Source organism: Talpa europaea (assembly GCF_964194135.1).
Source record: "Talpa europaea genome assembly, chromosome: 11".
Classification (NCBI taxonomy): Eukaryota; Metazoa; Chordata; class Mammalia; order Eulipotyphla; family Talpidae; genus Talpa; species Talpa europaea.
The window spans coordinates 64305010-64325992 of NC_140078.1; the positions used below are offsets into that span (position 1 = coordinate 64305010).

The window sequence follows — 20983 nt, forward strand, 5'->3', positions numbered from 1 at the left end:
CCTGCTGGCCCCTGCTTGTAACCACCCTGCTAACCCACCCTCTAAGCCATCCTCCCTGGAAGTGATGGGGAGCTGAGTCTCCCTAATACTCCAGCAACCCCTCTCCTAGCAGCTCTGGGTGGGGAAGGGTTTGCCCAGGCCACTTGGGGCATGGATGTGTTGGGAGAAACTTTCTAGAGGCTAATCCTAAGATGGAAGTTTCTCATCATCTCCCCATTTTATGGATGAAGACGCTGGGCACAGAGGCTGCCACTGCCTGAGATGTCTGAGCTGGTAAACACAGAGCTGGGGCTGTAATCCAGACCAGACCCCGCAGCATCCGATCAGCTGCTTTTCAAGCATCTTTCACACACCGGGTTATTATGCTGCTACCAGGGCCTGCTGCTTGTAGCTGGGCCTGAAATTGGCCTTTCCCTGGCTTGGCACTTCCGCCAGTGTTGCCTTCTTCTCGAGATCACATTCCCAGGGTTCAGCAGCAGCTTTGCCCTAACAAAGTCCACGTGAACAGGGAGAGGCATCCTGGTGCCGTTGGAGGCAGTGGACACAGCAGGACTCATGTGGGCTATAAAAGGCTCCCAGATGCTTTCATCTTGGAGTTTTGTCCTGGAGAGATAAGCAAGAACAAAATATGAAACACCCTTGGACATGAGCCACTAGTCAGGCTTGTAAATGCCATATCGCCTGCCTGCCTGTTTTTGAGAACGTTTAAGAAAGAGGGGTGTGGGGCGGGCCACCCTAAATTCCTTGTACATGAGCTGGTCCCCTGTGTGCTCCGGGTCCCAGACAAAAGCCTTATCACAAAGCAAAAAGGATCCCTTTGTTTAAGAGATTCCTCCCACCATGTGTTTGGGCAGCATCCTTCAGACAAAGTCAGAGGGAAAAATTGAATCCAGTCATGCCTTGAACCCCGATGTGACATTTTCACTCCCTCTTCGAGTTATGATTTGCTTTTGTGAGGAGAAAAAGAGTTAACTAAACAAGATGCATTTCTGGGAGAGAGTTTTCCTCAGAGAAGTATTCTGATTACAAAGCGCCTTCCCCTCCTAGTTAATGGGGACTTGGACCCATTCCTTGCCTAGACCCTGCTTCCAGAAGGCGGGAGGTAAGGCCAAAGGGCATTTAAATTAACCATCTTGTACTTTTTTTTTTTTTTTTTTTTTTGTGGGACCCTCGCCGGTGGCCAGGGATCGAACTGGCGCTGCAGAGGCTGACGGGCAGCCTCGCAACCCAGCACTCAACCACTGCACCACCAGGGTAGGCCCCATCTTGTACCCTCTTTGAAATACAAACTGGGGGGTCAGGCACCACCGATGTGGAATGAACACTCATTTTGCCACTTATTCTAATTTTTAAGGTCGTGCAAATTTCAAGGAAAATTAAATCCCTCTGTGTCTGGCTCATTTTACACCAAATTCATCAAAATGTGGCTTCCAAGGCTCCTTTGAAGACTGGACATGTGGTCAAGGGCCCATGTGTTTATAAATGCATTGGAAACAAAGAGACAAGTTAATAAAACGTTTCCTTCTTGGGGGCATTGCCATGGGTGCTTCCCAGAGTCACTGAGGGAAATTTGGTGAAGAGGCAGGAATAGGGACCTGGAAAGGGGCAGGGCCTCTCAGGCACTGAGGATCTCTGCAGGAAAGCTGGCAGCTGCCCACTTAACCGCCACTGGTCATGGAAGAGTGATGGCCCAGCCAAGCTCCTGATAGGAAAGGGACAAAGTCAACCAGTGAAAGTTGGAAAGCCCTGGCACCTGGGCCAAGTTTCAAAGTTGTCAAGGTGTTTGCACAAACAATAGCTGGTTCCCATAGCAGCAAGTCCAGGTGCAGATAAGAGTTGCCCTATGGCTCTAGCCATTGACCAGCAGAGGTGCACAGATTCCACCTGAGATGCCTCATTGTAACTGGCAGGGGACTGCCAGTACCGCCCCAGGCACCAGCAGGCAGCCAGGCTTTGTATATGGCATGGTGTTGGTCAGAGATTGCAGTGGCCGAGACTCTTACAACTCCCAATGGGAATTCACCTGAGCTTCACAACCAGCCACCCCCCAAGGGCGTGTGCTGAGAAGCAACCTCCCATGGCCACACAGCCAGTCAATGGCTGAACCAGTGTCAAGCCCTAAGGAATCTGATACCACAGTCCACCTTTAATTAATAAATGCTGCCTCCCCAACAGATACCAGTGAGGCAGCCTTTCTTTTCTCTCTTTTTAAACCACAGCTTCAACCCACATGGGTTTCATGGCAAGTCCCTGAGGTTGCATTGGTGTTAGGACCCATGGGCCTCTTCCTCAGCACCCGTCACACCTATCTGGTCTCCTGCTAAACTCCCACTGAGGTTCTGGGAGAAGCAAGATGCGCCCCTGCAGAGAGGCAAGGCTCGCTGTCAAAGCAAGCTATTCCACAGTGGACTCAGGGCCAGGATTGGGAAAGTTGGTCAGAGTCTCAAATGATTTATTCAGAAATGGCATCACCCAAGGACACCAGGAGCTTTCTGGAGCAAACATTTTATTTAATAAGTTATAAGATACAATTTACAGTCGACATTTGATTCCAGTTTCGTTTCCATGTTCCCGTTTACAAGGCCTGTGGTCCTTTCACATTGGGCTTCGGGCTGCTCCAGTTTCCAACAGGCGAGCTTTTGCCAGCACTTGGCCCCAGCTGGCATACCTGGTGAGAGTCACCTGCCTGCCCCCATCCCCATCCTACCCACAGAGGACCTCAAGATGACAGCAGCTACTTCAGGACAGAGCAGGAGGTCAGCAAGGCCAGGCTGCTCAGAGACAACGCCTCCAGGCCCGAGGTCAGGTGTTGTGAATGCTTTCCCGTTACTCCAAAGCCAGCTCAGATCTGAAGGATGGCACGCAAACTGCCCTGCACTGGCTTTGGGATTTTTGCACCTGCATATTCCAAATAGCCTCCGATGACATGTGCCAAATCCACAAGCACCGTCAGTTACACGGCTATCACTATTTCTGCCATATGGTAAGGAGCTGCTGTCCTTCCTCTCTCCCCAGCCCAATTCCCTGATTTTCAGGCCAAGGGTCAACAGGAATTTTGTTCTTTCTTATCTAAAATTATTTCCCAGAAAAAGTGACCCCCAAGGCTGACCCGGGTGAGTGTGGAGTGTTTTGCTGTGTGACAGGCCCCCGCTGAGCAGTGCCCTCACCGACCCACCTGGACATGCTGCTAAAACTCATCAGACTCACAAGTGGCTGGAGCGTGTGTTAAAAACAAGGTCTGACATTGGCTAAAATGGGGGCTCTTTGGCAAGTGGGGGGCTGCTTGTCACTGCAGAATTTCCTCAGACCCAGCAACTGAAATGAACTTTACCAACAAAAGCAAAAACCTGGCTGCCAAGATGGTCTCTGGTTCTGGCTTTGTAAGGAGATAATCAGCAAAATGGGGGAGGGCCCCCGGGTATACACACGCCCTCTGAGAAGTCAAAATGCCGACAGTGGGGTGAGATGGAGCCATGAGTGGTGCTTAGCGATGTCCACCTTAGTAGCCTTTTCTTACATAACACGGTCACTGGAAGAGATGAAGCTGGTTTCAAGCCATCTTCTTTACTATACAGGTAATACAGTAAACACCAATAACCTAAACTGGTCTCTCTTTTTCTGCCCCTGCCCCCTAGCCTGTTTCATCAACTGGCTAGGCAATTTCATTTTTTAAAGTCAGCTTTGCCAGTGTTCTTGGTCTCTCTGTAAGGGATGAGCCCCCAAGAGGTGGATTTGAACCAGGTGTGTACGGAATCTTCTCAGCCCGTTGAAAGAGTTTGCATTCCTTGAGAGTCCCCAACAAGTCCCAAAGAGTCAAGTCTAGGACTTCTTTCTGAAGGTATCTGAGAACAGCAATGTTTTCGGGACGGGGTTTCAGACCCAACAAACAGACAGGACGACTTTGTATAAAACAAGTTACATAAGCAACAAAAGCAACCACCAGAACGCCTCCCGGGATTGGATGAGAACCATTTTAAGGCACCGTGACGTGGAAGGGGCTGCCGGGGATGTGTTCTTCTCCCCACTTCACAGCCAGAACGTAATCCCCCCTCTCTTTGACAACATACGTAACGTTGTATTGCTGGTTGCCCACATGCTTCATGGAGACCTCTTCACAGGGGGTGGTGGGCCCATGAACCCCTATCAGCAACATGTTGGAACCTGGGAAGCAGAGGAAGGTGATTACTCTCTCAGGATGCATCATAGAAGGCAGAGGAAGAGGCGGGGATACAGAAGCCCAAAGTCAAAGACACCAGTTACTGCCTATTGAGATTCGATAATGGTGGAGGAGAGAAAGGTGGCAATTATAGGGAGTCCTAGAGTCTGATGGTATGGATTCAAATCCCTGCCCCAACACTTCCTTGCTAAGTGATCTTGGACATGGAATTTTACCTCTCCCTGCCTTAGTCTGCCCATCTGGATAGAAGGTGATGACACTAGCCCATAAATCTCAGTGGCTTGTTGGAGACTTAGAGGTGTTATTATATGCAGGGCCATTAGCATACAGTAAGAGCTTTGTAAGTCCTGGCTATTTTGATCTTACTTATTTTTATAATAACCATAAGGAAGGTACTATTATCATTCCTATTACAGAGAATAGCAAGTTGTCTTTTAGAAAGAGGCTTTCTAAAAGGTCATCTGTCTAACAAGCGTAAGGAAAGAAGGGAGGGGAAGGTGGAGCCAGGTTTCCAGTCCAGATGTGCTAGATACCAGCACCCAGGCAACTAAGTTCAAATTGCAATGAGAGCAATAGTGGCAGAGAAGGAGACTGGTTGCTGATTCGGTTTGACTATCTGTAATGGGGATAATGTCACCTTTTCTATAAACTTGGAAGTCACTTGAAGGGATCAAGCGACAAAAGAGAGGAAAGTAATTTCAACCTTATTAAGTGGAGAACAGCATAAGGAACATGGTTACTTGCAAATGGTTGGCTTTCACGGGTGGACAGGATTCAGACTGGAGCAGGAAAACCAAAGTGCAGGGAGGGTGCTCAGTCTACTCCCACCCTCACCGCGGAGCAGGGCCAGGCTGCCTACCAGCTTTGCTGCAATCCACCAGGAAGGAGCTCTTCTGGCCCACAAAGGCCTTTGACAGTCCAGCCCCCTTGGAGGTCACCTTGCTGGCGTCCGAGGATGCCTTGGGGATGGCACTATAGCAGGTCTCTGTAGAGGACCTGGTCACTGATTCCACCAGGATGGATGAGGTCTCATTGGCCAAGCCGGGGCTGACCAGGCGCTGGCCTAAGACAGAAGGGAGGAAGGTGGACATGAACGGCCAGACTGAGAGGGATGTTTCAGTCAAAGGAGGCGAGTATCCCAGCAGGGTGCTCATACCCCAACACCTCGAACCAAATACCACCACTTCCCCATCTGGCACCCATAGTCTCCTGAGCCCCCTGGGGTTCCACCCCACACAACTAGGATCTGTTTTCCGAGCAAATGATTCAAGCTGGGAAACTCTCCCGTATAGCCACATGCCACCCCATGTAATCCACAACCTTCCATTATATAAAATACTCTGTCTAAGCAGTGTGACAGCTTGGGAGGCTATAACAATGCCTCAAACTGATTCTGTGTGCATGTGAGGATGTTTTTCCTATCTGAGTTTTCTCATTTTTCTGCAATGAACCTATACTACTTACTTAACAGTCAACCAAGCAGAAAGAGATGTGGAAAGGAGTCACTATAATATTTACAATAGTTACCTTGGGTGGTAGGCTGAGGTGGTTGTTACTGTTTAGTAAAGGAAGCATGTTTTTTTAAATCTAATAAAACCACTTGGTTATTTTAGACGCGAAGGCTAGAAATGAGGGGATTTTTTTCAAGCCCTGATCTAAACAAATATGTAAGATTTCAAATATGTAAATATTTCTTGTTGTTAAATACAGAAACCACCTCACACCCTTTCCTAACTTTTACATTCTTGCTGTTCTCGTTCTACTGTAAGTCTCAAACATGCGCTCCCCTCTGACATGACCCACCATTTTTCACACTGAAGATTCAAAAGAGTCAAGATCACATCTAAAATCACCCAGCTTCGACTATCAAATAGCTCTGCAGAGGATCTGACATTCCAGCTCCACGTGGGGGAAGAACAACTTCAAAGGTGCCTGGTTGTACCTGTCACTTTGGCCTTGAAGGGACTGCCCACGATGTGGTTGGGTCCACCGTACTTAACACCGATCAGGTAGCTTCCAGGAGCCATGGGGGTGTACATGACTTTGTACCCCTCTGGGGTTTCCTGGCAATCCATTTTAACCTTGGACGGGCCTTCAATGGTGACAGATAATGTTCCTGGCCCTGCTCGGGTGGTGTTGATGAAAAATTCAGACTGGATACCTGGGAGGAAGGAAGAAGGCATGTTGTGGCTGATGGCTTGGAGGGACGAAGGGGTGGGGTTTGGGAAGCTTTCCCTGGGGCACTGAAGTAGCAGTGGGGGGTACACACAGGTTCTTCCACACAGGGGTTACCTTGGTGGTGTGGGAACCTACTGGCACTAGCTCTGAGCTGCTGGCACAGAGAACTTTAGGCCCTGGGGGGTGGTAACTCCCTTTCCAGGGCTGAGGCAGGAGTGTAGCTGACATTTCGCCCACAAGCACCAACTGCCTGGACACCCTGTTCTCTCAGGGCATGAGCTGAGGCTGAGGGCGAGAAGCCTGTGTCATTGTGAGCTCAAAGTGCTGCTTCAGCTGCCAGGATCCAGCTCTGTCTCCAGGGGGGTGGGGAAAGCGTGGGCCCCGGTGACCTTTCCTTTCTCCTCTGGGTGGCCTGGGAGAAGCCAAAGAGGCCCAGAGTCTCCTTGTCTCAGACCCCATGTTGAAGACCTGGGGCAACCTTAGGGTCTGCCAGGCCCTCTCTGCTCCCCTTCACCACGAATACCAGCAACAACAGGACCAAACAACCGCTCCTGCTGACCGAGTACCACCTGCGCCACTAAGGATCCTGCGCTAAGCCTCATTTTACGTGCCCAGTGTGTCCTCTTTAACAAACGACACTGAAAGCCAGGGAGATTGTCAGCACTACAAACTGCAAAGCGATAAAGCTGGATCTGGGCCCAAGTGCATCTCTCACCCACTGGAATGGACAGTGGGCCGCCTTGGCTAATTGCAGCCTGAGTCACCCTACCCCCCGCCTGGCCTAGTAGGCTTCCTGCACAGACACCCTGCCTTGTGCAAAGGGAACGTGGGTGAACCAATGTCTACGGTGGTATTCCTACTCGAGTCCACTGCCCTCAGTCCCCTCTCCGGTCTAGGAGAGGGTGAGGTGGGTGCAGAGACATCAGCTGCAGCCCACTCCGATGCCCTCTCTGGGGCGTCCCCAGCACAGCATCCCCATGCAGGGTTGTGTTCTTTCCAGAGCTCTGGACGCTGCCCCAGCTGGGAACTATTTTGATGTAATTATAGCTCCTAGGCCAGAGAAAGAATTATTGTTCTGGTTATCAATAAAACAAAGGAGCTGCTATCGTGCAACCCCAAACACAATCCAGCTGTTTCTGGAAGCTCCTGGGGCTCCCGTCCCAGGCTCCCCACTATCTCACCCTTGAATCTAAACCATGTAGCCGAGAAGCCCCTCACACTAAAGCTGGGCTGTGGGGGAGGGACGGGTGGTGAGCAACAACTGGACAGCATTTCCAGGAAGTAGCTGCAAAGTGTCGATAAGGAAAGATATTTTTAAAGTGAGGGTGAAAAGGCTTGACTACAGTGGAAAGAAATCTCAACACACTAACAACTTGATTCACAAGAAAAATCAATTTATCCTGACTATAAGGCCAGGGAAGGTAGGGAAGACTAGGTAGGAAAAGGGAAATAAGGAATTCCAGGGCCAGAGCTGGCTGGAACAACCTGCCATTATTATTGCCATTTTACAGAAAAGGAAATGGAGGCCCAATAAAGTCAAAAAACTCGCCCCACATGGCATGGCTGGGGGAAGGGCAGAAATAGGATGTAAATATAAGGCCTGTCCAACTTGGAGTTAAGGCACTTGCCTAAGAGAAGACAGGAGAAAGAAACCCATACACAGGAGTCCCTCTTGCCACAGCTAGAATCAATGACACCCAAGCATCTCTACAGGGCAGCCTCCGCCGCTCCCTGCTGCAGTTACACCTGAGTCCCTGTAAGGTGGATGCACGTCTCACATAGCCCCACTCGACCTGTATGGTGAGTGGGGGTAGATTGAGGGGAGGCTCTTTTGTTACCCCTTGTGCATACTGAGGTTCCTGGGACGTTCTAACAGGGAAACTGCTCTTCCCCAGCCTGGGGAATCTGCAACTCCCTAGTCCAACTCCTGACTTCTCAACCTCCCTGCAGCACAGTCCCACCCCAAATTCTCCACATTCCCCTGCTCCAAACCTGCAGAATGGAGCATTTAAAGCATGAGCCAAGAGATACAGCAAGCTCACCCAAGAAAACACAGGGAAGTTTGCTTTGTTCCAAAGGTCAGGGCGCCAGGCCCTCCAGCAGCTGAGCACAGATACCTTTTCATTGCATGCACACTGCAGCTGTGTAATCTTGGGATGGATATTTGGGAAAAGGCTTTGGAGCAGGAGGGCTAGAAAAACAAGAAGCCTTCCCCTTGACAAGAGCAATATTTACACAGGGTTCGAAACAGGCCTGCTCTGTAGCTCTCCCGCCTGGCTGGGAGTCTCCTAGCAAGACCATGTCCGTCTGTCCACAGCATCCAGGGTTTGCAAAGCAATCTGAAACCCGAGCTCCCAGGAAGCTGTGTGAACAGCAAAGAGGAAGTGGAGAAGGCCTGGCCACAGCAGGTGTGGCCCAGCAGGAGGGTAAGGTGGCTGCTGGCAGCCACAGGAGACCCCAGTGGCTGCTGTGGGACAAAGGCCTGCTGGGTCTGGCAGGACCAGGAGGAGAGTGGGTGGCTGGCTGGCAAGGGGCCAAATGTACTACTGCCTGGTAGCTAGGTAGCTAGAACCAGGTAGCTAGCAGGACCAGGGTCCTGGATTTAGGATGATACAAAATCAAAGTAAGCCAAGGGGGCAGTCACTGACTCTGGGTGAACTAGCTGCTCAGGGATGGCAAGTCGAGGGTTAAGGGCACAGGCTCTGAGATCACTCCTGGGCTGATTCCAGGGGTGTCAGCTTGGGGAGTGACAAACTAAGTGTCTTGCTCTCCTCATCTGTAAAGTGGACATGACTGGAGTGAAATGCTACTGTCCTTTCACATTGCTGGCCCAGAGTTTAGTGTGGGTGGGCCCAGGGAGCACATGCTGGGTGGGCCTGGGGAGCACAGCAGCACTCACACCACCCTGTGGGTGGTTTTTCTCAGGCCACTGCATTGGCCAGAGTCCTGGGACACATGTCAGCCTGTCATCGCTCCTGCACCTGGGCAGGCCCCTCGGCCACTTAGGACACTCACTCCCAAGGGCTGGAAGCCAGTAACCTCAGCCTCTCATCCCCTCAGTTACAGAGAAGTGAACTCCATCCCACTCACCACACTGGGTAGGAATGGGGTGACTAAAAGGGAGAGGCATACACACAAGGGACTCAAGAAAATGGGAACCAACTGTTTTCCTAAGAGAGCCCAAAGTAAAAGCAGACCTCATCCCAGGGAGTTCACGATTGTTACTTCCCTGCAGAGATGTTGAGGTGAACAAGTTCCTGCTTTGGCACTGATACCATCCAGTGTCCATGTCTAGGTTTGTGGTATATTAATGCAGATGAAAAAGGGACAGATTTGTACATTAAGACATAGACAGATCCTTAGGATGTCAAGTAGGAAGGCAAGTTGTACAATAATATGTTCACTAAGATAGATTACTTCTGTAAAATAAAAGCCAAACTGTATGTCTTCTTTTCTAAGGAAACAACCAGTGAAGGAACCAACCACCAAGGATGAAGACAACAGATAGGCGCAGTCCGGAGGTCCTCCCCTGACCTCTTAGCTGTGGTTTTTCCTGGGCCGAGGTGGACAGAGGGAGTAGAAGCAGGGACATGAGCAAGATTCAATTAAAATGCTTTCTGATTGCCTATATTTTTCACAATTCAATGTGTCCCATCCGTGTCAAAGATTAAAAATAAATTATAACAGGCCCCAAAGAGCTTCTGCATTTTTTAAAAGTCTTTTTTCCTCCTCCATTAAGACTGAATAATAAAAGGAAAAGGAGACAGGCCATGACAGGTCTTACTGCCGACTCAACATACTTCAGGGAACACTAAAGCATGGATGGGTAGGAGGCCTCCCAGAAGGCCCATTACATGCATCATGAATTCTGTGCAAAGAAACTCCCGAAACGAATGGTGCTGTGCTGTATTCCCTCACTATTAGTGTTCCGTCCCTGAAGTCTAGGAACTCGGCGAAGACAGCTGAAGCGCAAGGAACAGTAATGAGGTGTGTTAACACAGCCATCAAGCCATCACTCTGGATTTACCAAGGGTCAAGCCACATCTCCCAAAACAATCCTGGACAGTGAAAGCTTGCAAAGTGTGCATTATTCCAGTTTCCCAGGGGACAGTGTAGAGAAGGCATCAAGGAGCTGGAAGATTACCCTCCAACTCTGCCGACTCAGTGAAACACAAGAGGGAGATAGAATGTTACCTGTGGTGCCCCCCTCAAGACCTGAGCCATAGGCAGACACCAGGGCAGGGTTCCCCGCTTGTCCAGGCTCCCCGACGCGCACTTTGAAGGGGCTTCCAACCACATGACTCCCGTTGAACTTGACGTCGATGGTGTGGACACCATTCTCGTGGGGTATGAAGCGAACGGCATACTTATCTAGGAGAGCAAGCAAAGGCACAGGGTAAAACTGGCCAAATGGACACCACCAAGTTAAGGCAGGACAAAGGACAGGAGGCCAACCTGAGATAGCCAATCATTGCTAAATCATTAATGAGAGAACATTCCAGTGGCTCTGAGTAGGTTTGGTTTCAAAACTAGATGGGTCTATTCGTGTGTCTCTAGTCAGCCTTAAGGGAAATGTATCTAAACTCAAATTCTATGTATAATTCTCTGTGGTCCCACTTCAGAAGAGCATTTCCTTTTATGAAAAACTCGCTTCTCATAGTTTCCCTATTTCAGCCACTAGAAAGGGAAAAAATGACTCCAACTGGCATTAATTCCTAAATTACGTTCCAAGCTACCAAGTGCCCCGCAGTGCAACCGGCATGGCTCTCGCCGTGTTTGGGTCACAACATGTGCAAGTTAATCTGTTAACTGCAATGGACACATGGAATCTCTGTCCACTGTATATCACCAGACCATCCCTTTTCTTCTGAAGTGCTTCTATAAGGAAACAGACAGCCTGTTCCCCTACCTCAGCAATTAAGTCTCTCAGTCTCTCCCTGGCTCCTGTACTCTTTCATGTCTTTCAACGCTCCATCCAAATCCTCTTCTCTTTCTCCCTTTGTTCTCTGCAGCGTGAGAGAATACCCCTTATCCTTTAACAGTGAACTTTCCCTTACAGTTTCCAGTTGAGTACCTACCCCTCCTCTTTGAAAGCCGATGTGCTTCATGGGAACCTGACCCCACCCCCACGTTCAGGTAATCATCCTTGATAGGATCAAACTATTCAGGGAAAATCCCTCTGTCTAATTCAATAAATTCATGGCATTCAGCCACAGGAAGTGACTCAGGAACAGGATGTGTGTTCAGTGAGAAAGGTGAGTTAAGTTTGCTAGAGACTTCTGAAAAAGGAGCACCTTACCCTTCTAAGAAGAAATGTTGAGAAGATGTCTCTCCCTTTTTTTTAAGGTTTATTTTTCTTTGTTTATGTATACAAGAACTGGGGTATAGCCCAGAGGTGTGGGGGGTGGTGAGAGGATTCACCAGAGACAGAGTGGAAAGCAGAACAGGGGGATCTACTGAAATCCACTGCTGAGGGGAGCAGCAGGTGAGACAGGAGAGGTCTGCTGCGCCATGTAGGTTAGCTCCCTGGCTGGGGATCGAAGTCATGCCACAGTGGCTGGTGATAGCTTGATAGTGCTGAGACTTTAACCTCTGTGCCACCAGGGAGGCCCAGGATGTCTCTCTTGATTAGTGTTGTGTGACCATGCTAAGTTTGGTGCTGTTGCAGCCACTTTGCCACCATGAGGAAGGCCAGTCTCAAAATTAGGTCCACAAAGAATAAAGAGCAGAGATATTTGGGGCTTTAGAGAAATAGCTGAATTAAGCCATTGCTGAAACCCACCTTAGACCCTGAATTAACAGCCCCTTGTTATGTGTATAATAGACTCCTTTACTGTGTGAGTTGGCTTCAGTTGGATGTTCTGTAATTTGTAACCAACAGCATCCTAACTGACAGGCTGGTGATCTCAGAAACTCTTAGGGTTTCAAATACTGTCTGGAGCTGAGGACACCATACCTCATTCAGTGGCTGAATTGAAATGCCATTGAGATCTATTAAACACCCACATTTGGATATCTTGGCGATACTTCAAGAACCCCAAAATAAAGTATTAAATTTTCTATTAAACTTGACCCTCACTCACCCTCTGCTGGCTCTCCCTAATTTTGCTAGCTATATCATCACTTTTTTATCCAACCAACAAACTACATGTTACTTTCTAAATTCACTTTCTTTTTCACTCCCTATGGTCTACTGGTGGCTAAGTGTTATAGTTCTCTGGCCTCAGGTCCCTCTTTTCCATGTCTCAGGCTATTTCCTAAAATCGACCATTCTGGGAGCATAACCTGCCACTGCCTTTCAGATGTTCCATACATTCTCTATGATAAGGTCAGACTTAAACCAAGATCTGGTCAGGGTACCTGCCCCCCACATTTATTCCTTCCAAGGCTCCATACTACCTTTTCCTTTTCATCCTAGTGGAAGAAAGTCATTTAAATGCTAACCCAGGTTGCCAATGTACAAATAACAGGGCCCACAGCAAATACCCCATCAGGAGAGTGATTACAGGGCTCTTTTATATCTATCAGGGCCCACATTTAATGTCACCTCCTCTGAGAAGCATCCCCTGGCTTCCCAGAGGCAGAAAGAAACTGCTTTCTTCTCGTATTCTGACAATCGACCTGGGGTCCTCACCAGTATACTGCATGCTTTCGGCCAGGTTCTCACTGGACTCAGAGCTCCTCTGTGAGGGCAGGAATCATGTCTTCCTCAATTTTACCTTCCCATCAAGTCTCTGGCAATATTCACTGGCAAAATTACCTCCTTAAAGTTGATTAACATCAGAGAATTCCATATACCAAGGCAGCAGGGCAAGAAAATTTGCTGCTATTAAGCCCTACCAGAGATTAAGATACTTTCATAAATTTACAGATGAACATCAACTGACCTTTCCCTCAGAATAAAGTGAGGTCAAATGTACTTATTCATGTCATAAGGTCAACAATATAAAAAATTACAATTTTTTAAATATGAGAAAATCATAATGAATGGCATGTGAAGGAAATCTCTAAAACAACAGAAAATGAAGCAGTACTGTTAAAAAAGAAAGCGATGCTGTATCCTGAAGTATCTTGATCTCCCTGGCAAATATTTATGCTCTAGTTTATAAGCAACATCTGGCAAAAGAAAAGAGAATGTGAAAGCTGCCCGGCCTCGGCGAAGCTGATTTGTCCTCTGTCGGGTGCTTGTAAGGCTCCTGGGGAGGTGCTGGTGTAGGGACCTGCAAACCTGGCGTCATGCTTACCTGGCTCCAACTCAGACACATGGCATTCCTCCACGGCTCCAGAAGGGCTGTGCACCTTTGCATCAATCTTGCCTTTTGCCCCATTCAACCTTATAGCAAAGGAGGCTGGCTGGTTAACTTTTAATCCCGATTCCTGAGAATTCAATACATTAGACAGGTTACGGTCCTCAGTCTTCCTGGTCAGTGTGGCGCATGCTGCCCCGACCCGTGAATCCAGGGAACAGTTGTCATGCAAATAGGCTCAGAATGTTTTTCCTTATAACATGTGACAACAGAAGAACAGGTAGGTCATTCCATATCTCTAGCATTAAATACAAGAAAGCAGAGACACACATCTGCATGGGCTTGTACCCAAAACCATCTTGTTTCAGGCTGGAGGAGATGGTTCCAGGGTGTGGAGAATCAAGACATCCCAGTCGGAGAACTAGTGCTTCAGCATCCCAACAAGACCTGTACAGGTCAGAAAACTCCCAGGTCAGAAAAATGAGGGGTCCCCTCCCCTTTGAGGAGGAGTTTTAGAAGTTGTCTGTATCCCTAAAGCAGCAAAAGGGAGAAGCATGAGCTTTTGCTCTTCATTGGGTCAGTTTCACTCTCCATGCTTTGTCTTGGAAACTATACCCTCTGCTGGGAGAAGGGGATTAAATTTAGATACCTAAGGTTTTCTGAGATCACCTAAGGATTTGTATAGTCCTGAACAGCAAGATTGTATAAATCAGCAGTTTGGGTGGAAACTTGGTTGGACTGCCTCTCATCAGATGGTAACTCTAAGGCAGCAGGGCTCACGCTTAATGTGCAGTCAGATCATTCGGGGGTCATGTTAAAGCACAATAATTTGGGGTGGGGCCTGGGATTCTATAATTTAAGTTCCCAGGTAATGCTGAGGCTGCTGGTCCAAAGAGCACATCTTAGCAGCAAGGTGCTTAAAGCAGTTCTGCCTAATTTGGTAGTTACCAGCTACATAGGGTGCTAGATATATGTATCTACTTAAATTTAAATCCAGCCCTCAGTCTTTCTGGTCAGTGTAGCACAAGCTGCCCAGACCCAAGAATCCAGGGAACAATTGTTATGCAAATAGGCTCAGAATGTTTTTCCTTATAACATGTGACAACAGAAGAGCAGGTGGGTCATTCTACACCTCTAGCATTAAATACAAAAAAGCAGAGACACACATCTGCATGGGCTTGTACCCAAAACCATCTTGTTTCAGGCTGGATTTCATTTAAGATGAAATAAAATTACAAACTTAGTTCCACTAGCCACATTTCAAGTGCTCCACGGCCTCAGGAAGCTGGCGGCTACCCTACTGCACAGCAGAGACGTGGGCATTTCCATTGCTGTAGAACGTCCTCTCAGACTGCACTGCCCTGCAGGCTCTGGGCCAGGGAGGGAGCGAGGACAGAACAAGAAATTAAGGAGTCTTTGATCACTGGATCACCCTCATCACACTCCTCCCCTCTCCACAAAATGCCAGCCAATTCCAATTTTCTAAAAAGTCTCAGAAGCAAGACAAAACCATGCATGCCTCTCTTTTCTAACCAGCACCAGATGTTGCCCTGCAGGGCTCCCGTAAATCTCTGATAAATAATTTACATATCACTCGGCATCAAGTGAACAGGAGACCAAGCTGACTCACAGGGCCCTCCTGCTGGAGCAGCTGGTTACAAAAGCCTGGATCTGCAGCCCGCTGCATGCTATTTAAATATTTATGAGCAAACCGTGATGAGAGAACACTGTACAAGTTTTCTGGAGAGGATTTCTCCAAACCCGCCCCTTTGGGCAGAACCATTTACATTACCTGAATCCACATGCTGCTAAAACCTCCAGAGGGAGATAAATGCCTCAGAAGATTCGAAAGAAATCTTCGAGATGCACGAAGGCAGCAATCTGCCCTCACAAATGCTGGGTTTATCTCCCTCCATAGGTTTTAGTTAAGTCGACCACAAAGGAAACTTCTGTTAAAGAAGCCTTTAAATGAAACACAAGAAACACATCGATACCACAGCGACCAGTCAGCACCCTTGGGACTGTCCAGGTGAGGCCTCTTCAATCTGTGGAATGTAGTTCTGGTCTAGGCTCTGACTGGGCTCTCTGATGTTTGGGATAAGGAGCAGTACCAACTCCCCTCAGGGTTAGGTTAGAATCTCAAATGTAAATCAAGTATATGGAACCAGATCCAATGATATCACTAATCTGAGATGCAAGATCAGGTTTTAACCAACCCAGCGGTTTCAAGAACTGGGGATAGTGGAAGGCTATTTTGAAACCCTTTTACCAGAAATCATATCTCAGGACTCTGGTGTTATTCCACAACTGAACTGCCACTACTGATTTAGATGCCTAATTGTTTTTCAGTCATGAGCAAAGATCCAAAGGTGCCCCCAGGGGTTGTTACTCTGGCCAGAGGCTCTAATGCAACCTTGTGTTCAGTGACCTATTTAATACAGGGAGAAGCATTGCATTTCCTGGCATCTCAATAGGTTGGACTAGGTAACCACTTGTCACAATGCCAGATGGGATTAAGGAGGCCACAGTAAAGAGCACAGGGCTTAGAGCTACATAGAACTCATTCTGTCTCAGACTAGCTGGCTCCTGGGATCCATAAGCTCTTGGCACCTCAATTTTCCCATCTTTAAAATGGGGTCAAGAAAAATGGCCGTTGCAAGGATCTAATGAGGTAACACTGATACAGTTCTTAACACAGTGTTTGCACACTTGTTATAAATAAGTAACGACCACGAGATTAACCACCATGGACTTTCTTGAGGAAAAGGAAGCCACCAATGGCAGGCCAGATGTCACTAGACTATTAGTTTTGTGTTCGTTTTGTTTTGGAAGCCCTCCTTATCCCTTAACCAATTATTAACAGGCCTCCTTTGTTTCTCTTGAATAAATATTTAAAAAACCAACTTGTCCACAAACACTGAGGTGTTTTGTTGACTGTGGTTGTTTCTGCTTGCTACAACTGTCTCCTCTTCTAAATGTGGGGGGAGCTGACTCTGTCACAGGAAAGCTCCTTTGCAACTGGCAGCGCTTAAGATGTGCCAGGGCCCTTGGCACTGAAGTGGATTGAAGAAGCCTCAGGAGTCCAGGGGCTCACTGGTCGGCCTGTGGCCAAGGAGATGGATGCTTCCTTGCGTCTCACCTGAAGGCTCATAACAGTGAGGCGGCGGGCGTCGTCGGAGGGAGCGATGACTGGCACCAGGTAGGGACTTTCAGGGATGTGCTCATCGTTGAACTTGATAGACACCTCGTAGTTACCTGTGGGGACAGTAAAGTCCCATTGTTTCAGAGACTTTAGTTTCCAGCGTGGCTCTTAATTCTATATGAAGGCTAAAATGCCTTTTGGCCTTCACCCTCCTCCATGATCCCAGCTGATTGGTTCAGGGCAGATTGCCTGGCCCAGGCTGGGCCAATATGACTTTCTCATTTGGACAAAGGCAGGGGTTCTTAACCTGAGTCCACAGGGTCTCCTACCCTTCCCAAGGGCCTCTGTACAGAATTCAGGAGACCCATAAAACCTAAGCGGGGAAAAAAAATTATATTTTTATTTTCACTAGCTTCTAGCTGAAATTTAGCATTTCCTTTCTTTAGAAATATCAACCAAAAAAAAAAAAAAAACCCACAGTATATAAAGTACTTGTGACTTTGTCACCACCAAAAAGCACAGAAACTTTTATATTACTTTACAGTTTTACATATACCTTGACATATCATTTATAGTCATCACTACTTTGAAATTAAGGAAGTTAATTAACTATCACCATATCTTATGATTTAATATATGAATGAAAACATAGATATGTTGCTTTGTTACACATTTATTCCTTTCAGATTTGGATAGCTACATTTTACTATCACTGATTTCCTTTATAATCCAATATATCTTATATGTTTGTTAAAACATCTTCCTGAAAATGATCCCCATAGGCCTCAGCAGATGCCCAAAGGGTCCATGGCAGCTGAAAGGTTAAGAACTTCTGCTCATAGGAGCGCAGATGTCAAGGCCACTAGCCTGGGGAAGCCATACCAGTCACTGGCCAAGGGTGGGCGAGAGGCTGGCCAGGGGAAAAAATGAATATGTTGCACAAAAAAAGCACAAAGCAGAGAGGCTGACAGAGAAGGAAAAGAGACTAGAATGAGAATTCCTGCCCCATTAAGGTCTGGCTGGATTTCCTGCAAATGGCTTTCTAGAGGCATTCCCATGTGCCCAAATTCCTCCTTTATTCCAGCTAGCCTGATGAATTTTTGTTCCTTACAACCTCACTTTCCCCAAACAAGAAAAATGTCCTTAGTCGGCCCTTGAGTACATACCAGGCTCTTGAGCAATATAAGACACACCACACGATCCATTTTTATGGTCATCAAATGTAATCTCGGCCTTACTGGGGCCCTCAACAGCGATGGAGAGGCCCCCGGCACCTGCTTCCCTGGTCCAGATGCTGAACTCGGCTGAGACAAAGAAATACCTGTTCAGTGACTAAGCCTGGTATAGGCCCCATTTCTTATTCAAACCTAAAATGTTGAAATACATTTGCTGGCAGGCCTTCTCTCAATCTCTAACCCAAGTGAGACAACAGCTGAGGTTTTCTGGGCACTGTCCGTGATTACACTGGGTTTGTGGGAAATCAGGTATCTTTAGAATACACCCAAACCAAGCTAGAAAAAGATGAGACTAGCAGCTACCACTGGAAGGGATCTGCACTATGGGTGTTGTAGAATTCTAGTTTGTAGCTGCAAGAAGTTCTAGAAACAGCTTCATTAACTCTGCTCTCCTTAGAGAGCAGGTAATATCGATAACTAATTACAGGCCCTAAGGAGGCTCTTAGAAAGAAACTTGTGTAACTTTGGATAAGCAAGCAATTCCCCAACATATTTAACCACAGGAACCTTGTTTTACATAATGCCTCTAAATGCCACCCATTGGGGCCACACATACAAAGCCTCTCCTTAGGACAGGGCAAGAGCAGGGTGCTCACACTGCCCAGGCTCAACTCTTCTTCTTTTTTGAGTAAAAGCCTGCCTGGGATGCTCACCTGGGACTCCTGCTTCTCCTCTCTCTAGGCCGGGGCCTCCTGCCCGGACCTTGTGGGCACCCCCCTCGCCGAGTGGCCCCACTGTGAACTGGAAGGGGCTGCCGGTTACATGTTGGCCACGGTACTTGACGCTGACCGTGTGAACGCCCATCTCCTGGGGCACAAACCGGACGCAGTGTGAGTTCTTCCCCACAGGCACAATCTCCGCCTCAGTGACATGACCAGAGGGACTGGTGACGTGGGCTGACATATCACTGCTGTCGATCTCTGAAAGGGGGCAGGAGGTTGGGGGAAGAGAGGAGGGTTAGGCAAGGGCATGAGGTGGAGCAGCACGTGAGCACAAGCAGCAGAGGGCGAGGCAGGTGTAGCCAGGGTGTGGGGGGCTGGGGTTTCCACCCATCCAGGTTGGATGCTGCCCGCCTGTCACCTCAAATCCCTCAGGGTTTGAGGGTGAGAGCAGGGCCTTTCACTACCACCAGTGTAGAGAGCATTCTAGCTGCACTGACACTTCTTGCCCCACTAAGTACACTTTTATAGTCTTCCTGGTTGAAGCTGCTGGTTGGATCACAGCCGTTTTCAACCAGAACCCAAAATGAAATGTTATAACAGGTAAACAAAAACTACAGTAACTCAGGTGTTTCTAGGCCAAAGGTGACATGTGATCATCCATCATGTTTTCAGGGGCTATTAGCCATTGGTAGGTAGAAATTGCAAGGGCCATCATCTCTTCATGTCAAGAAGCCCTAGCATTTCTTTTAGGCAACAAGACTAAACGTGTTTAGAGAAAAAAGTGAATGCATATTAGTTCCCAATGGCAACGGGGAAAAAACCATGTGTGAGCAAAGCTTCGAGCAAGCCAGAGGCCAGCTTTCAGAAAGCGATGCCTCAGGTCTGCTCTACCTGAGGTGCTTGTGCCATGCCAATGGCTGATGTGGAAAAGACAGGTGTGCCACAGGTAGGTGACCGAGTAATGCTGTCACCTACAGGCAGCATGAAACTGTACCCCTAGCCCCACAGGATCTGTTCTGAGCAGCTCATGACTGAGCCCTGAGTACACAGAAAGGAAGGGAGGATGAGGAGAGGGTCACCCCTGAGTGACAGCCGGGGTCCTAAGGGCATCTGGAAGCTGTGAGCCACCCTCCCATTCTGATGAGAGATGATCATTTAGGTAAGGGGACAAGTGAGTCTCACCCTGAGTTATCTGAGACCAACTAACTGGAAGCTGAAGAACCTGAAGAGTCTTAAGAGAAAGGATAAGAGTCTACACTATCCTCAGAGACTTACTTGCTCCTCAAGAACAAATAGGCCAGGGGACGAAGAAGGAATTCACAAAATGAGACACGTGAAGCAAATGAAAACATAGTCCACGTCACTAGTATTCAGAGAAACTAAAAACTAGATACTACATTATTCCATCAGATTGGTCAAAGTGACACAAGACAGAGCCTAGTGCTGTTAGGAAATGGAGAAATAGGCACCAGCTCATTTTCTGGAGGGCAGTCAGCTAAGGCACAGCAGCACTTGAGATGGATCAGCCTGGCAACCCCACTCCAGGCGTCCACCCGGCAGAAAGACAGCGAGCACATGCAGCGATGTCACAGAGCACTGGTCACAGGGGTGGACATGAGAGCACGTGAAGGCCACCACCCAACGGAGATGGCGCATCTAGACATGAAATGCATGATATGGGAGTGAGCAGCGCACCAGTGTGATCTGAGGCGGCCCACATGTTCCCAAGACTGGAGGCATCCAGGACCCAACTCTGTGCTCAAATGAGCCACAGTCTCTCTGTGGATTCAACAACAGGGACATGAGGTGACATCTGCACTGTTCTGGAGCACACCAACACTTTATGATCACAATCCATGCAGCTCTTAAGTGACTCTTTCTAGAACCTACAGTAAACAGGTGACCAGTGTGGTACATCCATAGGAGGAGCCCAGCAGAAGGCAGAGTAGAGGGCTATGAGGCCTATTAGGAAAGAAGAACACACCGCACAGGAAGGACGGGCCCGCTGCAGGCCACAACATGCACTTCATTTGAAGACTATTTAGTCTTCCATCTCTGTAGAATCTGGGCAGCTCTGCAGCACAGGCAAGCTTTTCAGCAAAGGAACCTTAAAACCTCAGTCCCACAGTGAGGGCTCCATCGAAAGGACCTGACCTGACATGGCAGAGAGACTGTGGCTGTTTAATGGCTAATTTGACCCCAGGGGGAACAATTCATAGTCACAGGTCTTGATACACCCACTCAGCCAACCCCTCAGTACAGCCCTCATTCAAATTTTAGGAAGGAAACAGAGGAATGGTAATTAAAGGATGCTACCAAGAGGGCAAATTTTAATTATTTCC

General features: G+C 48.1%; 1 protein-coding gene across 4 annotated transcripts in view; it reads right to left on the reverse strand.

Annotated features, from left to right (window-relative positions):
- Window positions 1-3935: 3935 nt before the first annotated feature.
- FLNB (filamin B) overlaps window positions 3936-20983 on the reverse strand; it is a gene marked incomplete at its 5' end in the record, with an annotated part of 133530 nt that continues 116482 nt past the window's right edge. For all 4 annotated transcript variants that reach the window (XM_084246728.1, XM_084246727.1, XM_084246726.1 and 1 more), the window contains 8 exons: window positions 3936-4161; window positions 5037-5240; window positions 6120-6338; window positions 10550-10726; window positions 13600-13732; window positions 16742-16857; window positions 17911-18048; window positions 18633-18899. In XM_084246728.1, the coding sequence (XP_084102854.1) occupies window positions 3974-4161; window positions 5037-5240; window positions 6120-6338; window positions 10550-10726; window positions 13600-13732; window positions 16742-16857; window positions 17911-18048; window positions 18633-18899 (1442 nt within the window). In that variant the 3' untranslated portion in view covers window positions 3936-3973. The remainder of the gene's footprint in view (window positions 4162-5036; window positions 5241-6119; window positions 6339-10549; window positions 10727-13599; window positions 13733-16741; window positions 16858-17910; window positions 18049-18632; window positions 18900-20983) is intronic.